Below are 12,232 nucleotides of genomic sequence, written 5' to 3' on the forward strand. Positions count from 1 at the left end.
AATGTACATTTTTTCATCCAAATATAGACAAGTGAACAAGCTTTAAGGTGATACCAATAACTCGACATGCCCAAAAATTGACGAGAGCCTGATTCTACCACGCTGCCTCACATGTGTCTTAAGAGATCAATATTGTTTGTAAACATTTGTTCTGTGTTCTAGAAAATTCCTTAATAAACGCTAAATAAATAAGCCAAGTGGATGGTTTATACTGATTTTAAAGGTTTACAGCAGGCACATTATCGCTTTCGAAAGTAAGTCCGTCTTTTTTTTTCTAATCGCGACATTATGCTTATAGAGCACATATTTTAAGAACTTTTAGTTTTTAAAAAATATGTTCACTATAAAATCAATTTCTTGTAACAAGTTTTACAACTAAAAAATATAATTGGCGAGCTGGGACGTAGGCCATATGCCTATGCAAATTGTGCATGAGAAACGGAAAGTGTTGTGAATAATCCCATTTTCAGTGTGAGGGAGATTTTTTGTATTTTATGTAAATTTAATATGAAGAAAAGTGTGTTGGTTTTTTAAAATCTAGCCTCAATTGTCGTGGAAAAATATGATTAAGTTAAGACAAATTGATACAAACTGCTGAGCAAAGTATGGGTGACATTGATTCACCCATTAAAGAGTTATTTGAGGATAAGTTGCGCCACGAATTTTTGACCGCATTATAGCTTCCTCTCTCGGGACATTGCTCATAATGTCATGGATTCTTGGGTATACTTTTGTTCACTTTCTCCTTGAATTCTAAAAAGACACATTTAAGATCTTTTTCATTTCATTATCATTTTGAGCTTTCAATAACCTGGTGTGTTCCTATGACAGATGGATTTTGCCTCTTAAAATAAACAAGCTTACAGCATTGAAAGGGCTGTTGAAACCATGCTATACTGAGCTTGGTCACCCAGATCTACTCCAATAATCCACAAATTGACACGTCCCCACGACTATAGGCAAAATTATTTTCACTCAAAAATTCCTAACGATAAACATTCCAGCAACACGGTACATGTATTTGCACGCCTACCGTTAGTACAGGGTGCCACTGAAATGTCTTCCATATCGTAGGGTGTAAAGTTTCCAAACGTGAAGACACCCACCGATTTCCCGTTAGTGGCGTTGATAGCGTAGATTCTGAGGAAGAAGGAAGTAGGAATGCAGAATGAAAGAAAATATCGTTGAGCTATGCGTTACATCACGCTTATTTTCTTTTTTAAAATTCTTTTTGTGCTGTATTTTAGTACATTTCCTTCTTGGGTCGATGCTCGTCTTTCTTTCTCTTCTTTGAAACTTGACGATCAAACAGTCACTGACAACTTAATTTATATACATGGTAGTTGTATTAAGCTGGAAGGTCATTTTGTAAGTAATACAGATCTACTTGTTGATGTTTTTGTTTAAGTAACATTTTATGGCACTTGCAATACAATTAGGTCATATAAGTGCGGAAGATTAGAGCTGTTACAAGAGAGCAACAAACACAAAAAAGAAGGAGGACAGATAAGTAAGGTAGATGTTTAATAGGAAAGCAAGAGCAAATCATATCAGATCATCCACCTGCCACCCACTTGTTGATGATGTCGTTGTTGTTAATAACAGAGAAGTAGCCGTTCGTCCTATGGATGTGTGCGTGGGTTTTGTATTATTTTGTTTTAGTTTTTTTCTGTTTCACTTTATAAATGAAGAGTCCAGTGGAAAACAGGCATCGTAACAAACTAGATGTTAAAAGAGCGTCAATTTTAAGAGCATGTAGACTCCTGACCTCATTTCCGTTCAACTGTAGGTTGATTATTATTGTCTGACATCGGATTCTACAAACAATAACAATAAAGTCACAGAGAGTTGAAGATACGAGTCTTCAAGTTTTTAACATTCCTTCCCCCTCATGGGTTTTTTGTGTCCCTCTCATCTGCTTTGTGTTGTTATTTTTTTATGTTTTCTCTTCTCACCTGCTTTTCTTCTTTTTTTTTTTGGCCCTCTCGCTTGTTATTGTCCTTCTCACCTGTATTGTCCCTCCCTCTACTGTTTTTGTGCCTCCTTCTAAGGCTCATCTTTCGTTATTTTTTTCCCTATCACCTGTTTTACCCCCTCACCTGTAATTCTCCCTCCCTCATCTAGTTTTGTTCCCCACACCTGTAATTGTCCCTCTCTCATCTAGTTTTGTTCCCCACACCTGTAATTGTCCCTCCCTCATCTAGTTTTGTTCCCCTCACCTGTAATTGTCCCTCCCTCATCTAGTTTTGTTCCCCACACCTGTAATTGTCCCTTTATTATCTGTAATTGTCCCTCTCTCACATATTTTTGTCCCCTTCACCTGTAATTGTCCCTTTTACCTGTTTTCCCCCTCACCTGTTTTTGTCGCCGCTGTCGTTGAAGGAATACACGACGTTCTTGTGTTTATGGCTTACGGCAATACCAGAGGCTTCATCAGGCTGAAGGTCTTGAATTTTTACGTCGCTTTGTTTCACCACAAATTGGGTTGATGGGAGAGTGTCTGGGGTAACAAATAAGAAAAACGTCCCACGAGAAAAAAGGAGGGTGGGGTGATTTGGGGAGGAGGGGTGGGGGGACAAAGGTTTTATTTTAATCTCCTCTTCCACATTTGTTTAAATAACCTTAAAAATAATTATTTTTACAAATATGCAAAAGAAAAGATAGATAGATAGATAGATAGATAGATAGATAGATAGATAGATAGATAGATAGATCGATAGATCGATAGACAGATAGATGAGGGAAAGGAGGATGCAAACATGAAAGTCTCATTGCGAGTTTAAAGGTTAAGTCGGTACACATCATCATCATCATCATCATCATCATCGTCAACAACAATAATAACAACAACAACAACCCCTCAACCCCTCAAACGTTGGCTTTTCAAAGACACTGAAAGTGAAAACAAGAATGATCGGTTCAAGGGAGTTAATCTTACAAACTATTCTAAAACAAAAACAGCTGCCCAGTTACCTGCCCTGCACTGCCCCGCCATCAGAAAGACGAGAACACAGAGACAGATGACGTGTAGTCTACCGCTCGCAATTGTAGGCGCTGGGGGACAAAAATATTTACAAAATGAAATTATATAATAATAATGTATATATGTGTTATATATTATATAATATATAATGATGTAAATTTGACCTATTTTCAAATTTATTGTGGTTTGCTTGTCCGATACCATGGTACGTTTATCCTAAGTAGATTACTTTTGGAAGAAGAGTTTCTTGGGGCAAGTCTAAGAAACAGAGGAATTTACAAACGTGACGTCATTTTTGTGTACATGAACCTCAACAAAATTCGGATCATTTAGAAGACAGCCTGCTTTGAGTAGGCTACCTGGACCTCCATCCTACGTTTAGCCCTGCTCCGTACCTCTCATTCACCCTCTCTGCAAGAGGTAGAAGGGTCATGGCATTACTCAGAACTTTCAGATTGCCGCTAAAAAATAATCTGTTCCAGTTGAGTATTGTGCAATGAAAAATACGTAGAAAACGAATTTCACGTAGAGCAGCTATTGTTCAGATGCCCACTATGCAATGGAATACGAGAGCAACTTTTGGCAGAGAGCGTCACACTTCAGACACCTGAAGAGCCAATGTCTAAGCTCAATGGCATATTAGTCTGCCCTGACGAAGTGCAGTCTAAAAACTTAATCTTTTCCCTAAATTATGTTAGGCCTATACTGTCACGTTTGTTTTAGGAAAAAGGTATTCATCAATTGCATATGTAACTGTATTTACTAAAATGTGTACTATGTTATGTGCATATTATTATATTTATTACAACGACAATGACCATCTTTATTCATCTCGGAGTTAAATTTATCTCTCTCTACCTCTCTCTCTCTCTCTCTCTCTCTCTCTCTCTCTCTCTCTCTCTCTCTCTCTCTCTCTCTCTCTCTCTCTCTCTCTCCCTCTCTCTCTCTCTCCTCCTCCTCCTCCTCCTCCTCCTCCTCCTCCTCCTCTCTCTCTCCTCTCTCTCTTCTTCTTCTTCTTCTTCTTCTTCTTCTTCTTCCTGTGTTCTCTGTTGATACGAACGCATTCCTATTTCTGTCTGTTCTGACTTTCCAATGTCAATGGGTGGATAAGATCATTTCACATTATTTACACACCTTAGGAGCATTGTTTTGTACAGAGATCCCAAGTTAATAGGTCTCTACCAATTATTGTACTTGATGTTTGCCTTATCAACATGTTTGTTTGTTTGTTGGTTGTTTTTTCCTGGTTTTTATGATAGGTCAATTGCTGTCAGTGATGAGATCAGGTTATTTATACAAAGAAACACAAAGATGAACAAAGTCTCCCACACCACACCAACAGATTAAACGAAGAATGTAACAACTACGACATGAAACTCAGAAATGATGTCATGCATCACACCCAACACCAAAGAATCAAATTATGGTTTGGACATCCCATGCGATTACCAACACACCATCCAGCACAACGTGCCTACATCAAAGACATTTAATGGCAACAAGACTACATCTAGAGGGCGACCGGGAAAGACCTGGATAGGTGGAGTCAGGGAAACACTAACAATAACAACTCATGGCATCCCCCTGGCCCAAGCCGAAAGACGTCTCTTTCTTCCCGCGACACCCAAAAGGCTATAAGCGGCGCATAAAAGACAAAGTAAAAGTCTTGTTCAGTTACAAGAGCTAGATCTAGGACTGTTGGTTTTCCTTTTCTAAAGTTAAAAGATAAGTAAATCATCTCCTCTGTCTTTGACTCTGAGGGGTTCTTGTGTGGAAATTTGAATTACAACTTTCTTTTTTCTTTTAACTCCTCTTTAGAAAGAGAGAGAGAGAGAGAGAGAGAGAGAGAGAGAGAGAGAGAGAGAGAGAGAACAACGGGTGGAGGAAGATGAAAACGCCAGAGCGAGAGGGAAATCTTGTACATGTAACTAGACTAGTAACAAAATCAGACGCCAAACAAGAAGTTTCTCACCCATATCCAGTGTTTCTCTTTTTTCTATGAAGATTTTGATATGAATTTTCTGTCAGATTTCTTGAAGACCAACCCAAGAATTGATGACAGACCTCTCATACCCCCCATCTTATATACTCGAGCACTCGCTGTATTGCATGGGAGCCCTTTCCGTCACAGAAACTCAGAAACGCTCATGTGGTCCTGTTGTATACTCACCAACTGTTTTGTTCACAAGACTTTCGTTAGTTCAGCGCACGGCCCGGGACAATTTATTTCAGTTTCTGATGAAACTCAGGCCTTGTAATTGTAGTTCTGTTCTATGTTTTTGAGTTTTGTGGGAGAAGGTAAAAAGTCTTAAGCCCATAAGGTTTGATTTGTTGTTGAAATTTTTAAGGCTTAGTTGTGTGTGTATTTGTATGTATGTGTGAGTGAGTGTGTGAGTGTGTGTATATATGAGTGTGTTATGTGAGTTTTTACAAGTGTGTATGTGTGTGCGTGTGTGTGCGTGCGTGTGCATGCTTGTGTGTGAGTGTCTGTGTGTACCGGTATGTGCAAATGTATTTTTGTGTGAGTGTGTATGCATGTGCACATGTGAGTGTAAAATTTGCGGGCATATGTGTGTATGTGTGTGTGTGTGTGTGTGTGTGTGTGTGTGTGTGTGTGTGTGTGTGTGTGTGTGTGTGTGTGTGTGTGGCGTGTGCGTGATCAGGTGTGTGTATGATTGTATGTATGTGTGTATGCGTTCGTGGAGAAAAGTTAAAATGAATTGAGCCAATAACATATGAAACACACTACAAGTCACCTGGAGACAAACCGTATAGTTTTATCCAGAGATCAGCAGATCTCCTTAATTTATAAAACGAAAGGATACTTCGTAACATCAGTGATCTGGAAGAAGTCAAGGTAGGCGGCCACGATATTAACAGCCAAGGTTACCATCACGAAACAGTACCTGATAGCTGATTCTGAGTTTCAGTTCCAGACGAATCCAAAAGAGGGACAGAGAAAGGCAAAAAAGAGTGGCTACTACTGAACGTCAAAAAAACAACAAACGAAATGTGTGGTGATCTCAAAAAGTACTGACATCCCAGAGTCCAGCGTCGCATGTAAGAACGACTGCATAAAACGGTTTAACGGCTTCAAATGCCTTGGTTGTACAATTACAATATATGAAAAAAAATGACACAGAGATTTTTAAAAAGAGAATTGAAATTATATTCACAGAAACCTTTCACAAGATGCCATCTGTCTTCTCAAACAGAAACATAACAGAGAACATAAAAATAAAAACCCTGAACGCGTACGTGTGCTCAGTCCTTTTGTATGGAAGCGAGAATTGGACTCTAAAACAAGGACTCGGCGAAAGAAAACTGAAGCCGCCGTTATTCATAATCACAGGAACAGTGAGGAAAATAAAATAAGTGCTTTCAATGACAGAATGGGGAAGATCAATCAGAACCTTCAGAAAAAGACAATGGAGATACTTTGGTTACATAAATAAATCAAATTGAATTGAAAAACTTCTGCTTTGTCGAAAGAAAGAGGGAATGAGGAGCAGAGGTATGGAGACAAAGGAAAACATAGTAATACACATAATGATGGCCGGAACAACTTTTAAAAATAAATAACAAGGAGAAAAACTGAGCTGATCAAAAAAGACAGACAAAAGTAAGGAGTGGATACCACGATCGTCAGTGTCTGTTCCAGACCTGACACCTGAAGAAGGACATTATATGATATGAAGATAGAATATTCAGTTTTGCTTGTTCAGTTTAGGGTTCTAAAATTTGTGTCTGTTTATTTGAATAAAGCTTGATTAGCAAAGTTTAATTTGAATAAAGGATCTAATTTAGCTAGTTCTGAATAATTTTGTTTCAATAAAGATTTAAAATTCCGGTGCTTTACTCTAAAAAAGGAGTATTAAATTAAATGTTCCTAAGAGGACTCATTTTAAGAACATCTTGGCCCCAATTTCATCAAAACTTCGAAAAATAAAATTCAACCTAAAGACCACAGCAGTTTTGTCAATATCAAGAAAATCACTCGACGTATTCGAGAAACATCACGTTTTTTAATTTTCCAACCTAATGAGGGTGAGATGCAAAATGTAACAACTTCCTAAAAGCAACCATAATGTGTATTTGTGCATCATAGAACACATCATAATTTATTTTTTAAACTCCCTCGTTCTTTTACAAGAGCAAGACAGTAGAGCAGGAGTCCAAGGAATTAAGAAAATACGACTGCAATCTTGTGTACCATAATATGGTACTTTCTCTAAGGTTATAACGTGTCCCCACCATTGCCTACTCTAATAGAGGGCAATAGTCCCCACACAACCAAACGGGATTACACTCGACTTAATGACTATACTACTAATTATACCAGTTGCGACCAAAGGACCCAATGTTTTATCCTCAGTTATCATTGTTGGTGAACTCGTTGTAAATGAGCTGTTGATAATCGACGACAGAAGCTTCATCCCCACAGATGTCGCCATGGACGTCAGTGTCCACATAAAGACTGCGCCTAAAATGTAAGTAAAGGGTACAGACAACTAGAAAAGGTAAATTGGTTATGGCAAACCAATCTCTGATTGCTCAACAGTTTTAGACATGATGCTTGCTGCTGTCAAATTTGTGTTAGGAAAGTTTTTATTTGTAACAATAACACGAAAACGTGTGTAAATTACTCGTACATAGCAGTATGACTTTATACACTTCAACTTTGGCCTGTTTTGTACAAATTATGGCTATGCATTAATATGATGCATGTATATTGTCTTTGGTTATGATTTGTTTCTGTTTCTCTTTCCTTATCTGTCCATCCGTGTGTCCTTGTGTCTGACTGTTTGTCGATTTATTTATCTGTCTGTTTGCCTGTCTATCCATCTGTTTCTGTATGTGTATGTGAGTACGGCCTATAATTGTGTTTGTGTGGGTGTGGGGGGGGGGGGGTTAGAGAGAGAAAGAGAGGGGGCAGAGAGGTAAAGGGAGAGAGAAAGGGAGAGAGAAAGAGAGAGAGGGGGTGGGGAAGAGTAAGGGAAAAGTGTTGGGGTGGGGGTGGGCTTTGTTATTGTTACATGAGATGAGGAATTGTTCCTATCTAAAACTAAAATAACGACAAGCGCTTACCTAACAGCGGACTATTCCCTACCCAAAATAACCATTTTTCTGAACAAAGACAAAACAAAATGACTGATTCCATGCACTAACTGTTAAACACAAAGGACCGAATTGTTAGATGATCAAGGTAACAAGTTCGCACACACCTAAAATGATGGCCGAAAAGGACGACAGATGTCCTGGCCAACCCAAACAACTTTTGATAGAGATCACATTAAACGTCCTCTGATATCAGTGCTTCTCTCACATCTCAGATTGCAGAGACACTTACCCGGAGCAGAGGTCATCAGTGGCCGTTAGCTCAATCATGTACTTATCCGTACACTCGTTATGTGTCTAATTGGATGCCACCTACTACAATCTATATTTTCCATACCAAGTTTGCCACATTAACTGGCTTTGTGGGTGCCATTCTGTCATAATTAGTCGAAATACCAAACTGAACCAGAAAAATAGCTTCAATGGGGTAGGCTATATAAAAGAGTCGGCATTTTGGGAAGTTTCCTCGTGCCTTAAAAAAAAACTTGACTAACTTATAAGATACAATTGCTGCGGGTTCGTATTCTTCATTCCATGGGATTGTCGTAGGCTATTGCTTTTAATGTTGTATAGAAACTGTTGTTATTGTTGTTGCTGCTGTTGTCGTTATTGCCGTAGTTGTTGTTATTGCTAAGTAGTTGTTTTGTTGCTTTTGCAGTTTCATTCTTGTTATAGTTATATAATATCTAGATAACTGTTTATCTTATTATGCGCCCCTCCCCCCCCCCTCTTTTTTACTTTAAAAAGAATTACATAGAGTACGATATTTAGACAACGAGCGGACGGAAGACGTCTGTCTATTATCCCTTTCCGAGTTGTGGATTCCTCAATTTTACTAAAATAATGGAAGGATTGGGTTTTCATTTTTATAACACAGTCTTATTTTACCAGTGACTTTCCTACTTGTGGTGAGTCTTTCACGGGTTCCGGAGATATACAAGCAAATCTGTGGTTGGGTTTCGAGTGAGCAAAAGAATGTGTTAATCCCGCAAGCTGTCCTTTGAGCGTAGCCGACACTGGCCATAAAGCCAGACATTACCCCGAGCTATCTTTGCGTTGCTGAATACACCCTTACGGTTCCTGACACAATAGTGGCGTCTACATTTATTGTTCTTTTTGGTAAACGATTTTTTAAAGCAAGAGAAAGGGTTACAAAGATTGTCGGGTCGTTGAATACAGAACAGGCCCTAGTTTTGAATTGAGCCCCACAGCCATAGATGTACAGAAACCATTGTGTTTCTTTTCAGCTGCAGGTGCGCCGTTTTGCCTTCAATTAAAATAATATAAATAGGGTTTGATATGCAAACGTGTTCAGCATAGCTTAGTTCATGATATACAATGCATAATAAATTGGCTACAAAGGTGTTGGGTAGGCTCTCAATTAATTTAATTTTGTTGAATCCCAAAGAGGTTGGATCCTCATTCGTCAACATGCTTTATTAATTTAACGGAAGCCACATAAACTCTCAATTAGCCGTTTCAAAGTTTAGAACCTCTTCCGTACTTCCACGAGATGGATTTTTGTTGGCACCAGTAGCATGCAAATTTCTTGAAAATAATCGGTTTGCGATAATTTTAGTGGCCATTATTATATGCGCGATCTGCAGCAACAAATACAGCCTTTCGACCCCCAAATGCAGAGCATGTGTGAGCGGAAGTGAGAGTAAAAATTAAATGTTCCATCTGCCTGTGTTCCTTGTTACTTATAATATAAGGGGAGGGACAAAGGAATAGAGGTACTAGGCAGGCCTATATGGGCGGAAAACGAGTTCTCGTCGAGGGACGCTCTTTTGCTGAATACATACCAAGGAGATTAAAACTCCTTGATACATACCTAGTTTATGATCAGTCATACCTAGTTTTCGCTCTCCCTCCAACATAACTCTAATGGACCCTACCAATATGTATGGCTCATCGATGTTAATCATTTCAGTATCAGAGATAGATTTAACAGGCTGGTACTCCAGGTTAAATTGACGCCAGTGGCAGAAAAAAAAATAACAATGTTTGTCAAAATGAGGAAGCAATAGGGTTTTTGAATAATTTATGAAATTATGTTGATCTACAATATTGTTTCTAGAGTTAACGAGCTTCCTTGGAAGGATTTCTTGGTGTAGTCTATGCTTTATTCGGACTAAATTGTTCACATTGTCTTTCCTTTTGTATTTCCTTCTTGTTCTTACACAAGTATGAATTGCCTTCTGTTCTCAAAATTCAAAGTGAATCGAACAGATCTTTACCAGGTACGATGAAGTGGGCGGTGTTTGCATTGGTTGTTGCTGTCTGTGTGGGTGGAGCCATGAGTGCTACGTGTGACTCTCTCCCACAACAAGCGTGTACAAAAGAGTACGCGCCGGTTTGTGCCACCTTTATCAAGACCTTCCCCACTGAATGTGTCTTAGAGAATAAGAAGTGTGAACTGGCTAAACAAGGTTTTGAGTTCCAGAACGTGAGTTTCCCTTTTAATGGGAGTTTTACGGCACTTGCATTCTTTCTTAGGTATTCTTCCTTCTTTCAGTGTTCTTTTTTTATTTTACTAAAATGTGTACATTAATTAAAATTTCATTGAAAGATCGAAATATAAAAAAACTTTCACTTTCATTAGTCACAACTTCCTAAGAGAGCGGAGATTAGATGCGTTACTGGAGAGTATTTAATGCAGAAAAGAGGTAAATATGAACGATCAATGTTTGATAGGCAAGAAGGATCAAACTATCTAGAACACCCACCAACCATCCACTGGTGTGTGTTTGTACCCTCTGCTTTTGTTCATTTTTCTTATCTGATACAACAGAAGTATTTATATAACGTATTTGAAATCTTTAACGTTCTGCTAATAACTAAAACAAAAGAGTTGATTTATTCTGCACAGAGTTATATAGTACAGATAGATAGTGAGCGCCCTTTAAAATGACATTACTAGGTCTGTCCCAGAAGTAAGTTTTCCTGTTCTGTAAACTCAACCATTTTTATTCTTCAGACAAGAAATTTTGTAAATGCCTTCAGAAATATGTTTTCTATTTAACATAATAACCGTTGATCTCAAGATACATTTTCATTCGATGTAGCTAGCGGTCAAGCGCAGTGATCATGTCTGCTTCGGCCAGAGTCCATAGCTAAGCAGACAGATGAATTGAGCAGGACGGCCCAATTTATGACAGATACCAGACTTTAAGTGTGATGCGATCGAGAAGAAGAAGAAGACATAGCTAAGCATTTTGCTTCGAGCACAATGTCTTTTCTTCATCTTCAAAATCGATGCCCTCGACTCTTAGTCCTTCTTTGATTTTGGTGAAGAAATGACAATTGCTTGGAATAAAGGGGCAGATTATTTTACAAGAATCATTACAGTACAGGTGATTAAAAAATAAAGGTATTCGTCGACCCTGAACTGAAAATGCCCTCAGTAGAATGGAGAAAGCAGGGTCGCCAAGACCCCAGAAAGCTCGACGCAAAGCACCTTTCACGTTCTTCATTTATAAAAGTGTGGTTTTGAACCGGCCGATTCCCGTAAGCAAAATAGTCAACGTCGTCGACTATTACAAGATAGTTCTTCAAATAAGCTGAGACCACCAGTCAGAAGAAAGTGGCCGGGTCTGCTCAAGCAAGGTGTCTTCCATCATGACAACACGCATACTGCTCGAAAACTCACCAATCTCCTGGACTCACGTGCCGAAATAGACATGGTCACTGAGTCTGACCACTGGCTATACCCGTTGAAATAGAGCATTGAGACCAATAGTTGCTGAATAGAAAACATATTTCTGAAGGTAAGTACAACTTTCTTGTCTGTAAAAAAACAAAAAACAAACAAATAAAACAGTTGATTTTACAGAACAGAGAAACTCACTTCTGGTACAGCCTTCGTACAGCGTATTCTGCGCGACTATCACAAAGGCATGATCGGCTCTATTTCTGTTGTCCGTTAGTTGTCTGATTTTTAAACGTTTTGGGACATCGAAATGCTTCTCAAAGGGAACACGAATAGACAGAATAGTGAGCTGTTATTTTGTATGGATATTGATTAGTAAAATTTACACTAAGAACACAGTTGTACTTTCGCGCACGCGTGCGCGCTCACACACACGCACACACACACGCACACACACACACACACACACACACACACAC

General features: G+C 38.8%; 2 protein-coding genes across 2 annotated transcripts in view; one reads left to right on the forward strand and one right to left on the reverse strand.

Moving 5' to 3' along the window:
- Positions 1-5,079, reverse strand: part of LOC101846828 — a 7,480-nt gene extending 2,401 nt beyond the window's left edge. The window contains exons 1-4 of the mRNA XM_005103344.3: positions 4,956-5,079; positions 2,974-3,054; positions 2,356-2,500; positions 1,034-1,140 (exon numbers count right to left, since the gene is read on the reverse strand). Of these exons, the coding sequence (XP_005103401.1) occupies positions 1,034-1,140; positions 2,356-2,500; positions 2,974-3,054; positions 4,956-4,959 (337 nt within the window). The 5' untranslated portion in view covers positions 4,960-5,079. The remainder of the gene's footprint in view (positions 1-1,033; positions 1,141-2,355; positions 2,501-2,973; positions 3,055-4,955) is intronic.
- Positions 5,080-7,358: 2,279 nt separating this feature from the next.
- The window catches only part of LOC101862597 (four-domain proteases inhibitor), a gene marked incomplete at its 5' end in the record, with an annotated part of 5,606 nt that continues 732 nt past the window's right edge, over positions 7,359-12,232 (forward strand). The window contains 2 exon segments of the mRNA XM_005103325.2: positions 7,359-7,473; positions 10,322-10,550. Of these exon segments, the coding sequence (XP_005103382.1) occupies positions 7,436-7,473; positions 10,322-10,550 (267 nt within the window).

This window comes from Aplysia californica, unplaced genomic scaffold (genome assembly GCF_000002075.1).
Source record: "Aplysia californica isolate F4 #8 unplaced genomic scaffold, AplCal3.0 scaffold00368, whole genome shotgun sequence".
Taxonomy (NCBI): Eukaryota; Metazoa; Mollusca; class Gastropoda; order Aplysiida; family Aplysiidae; genus Aplysia; species Aplysia californica.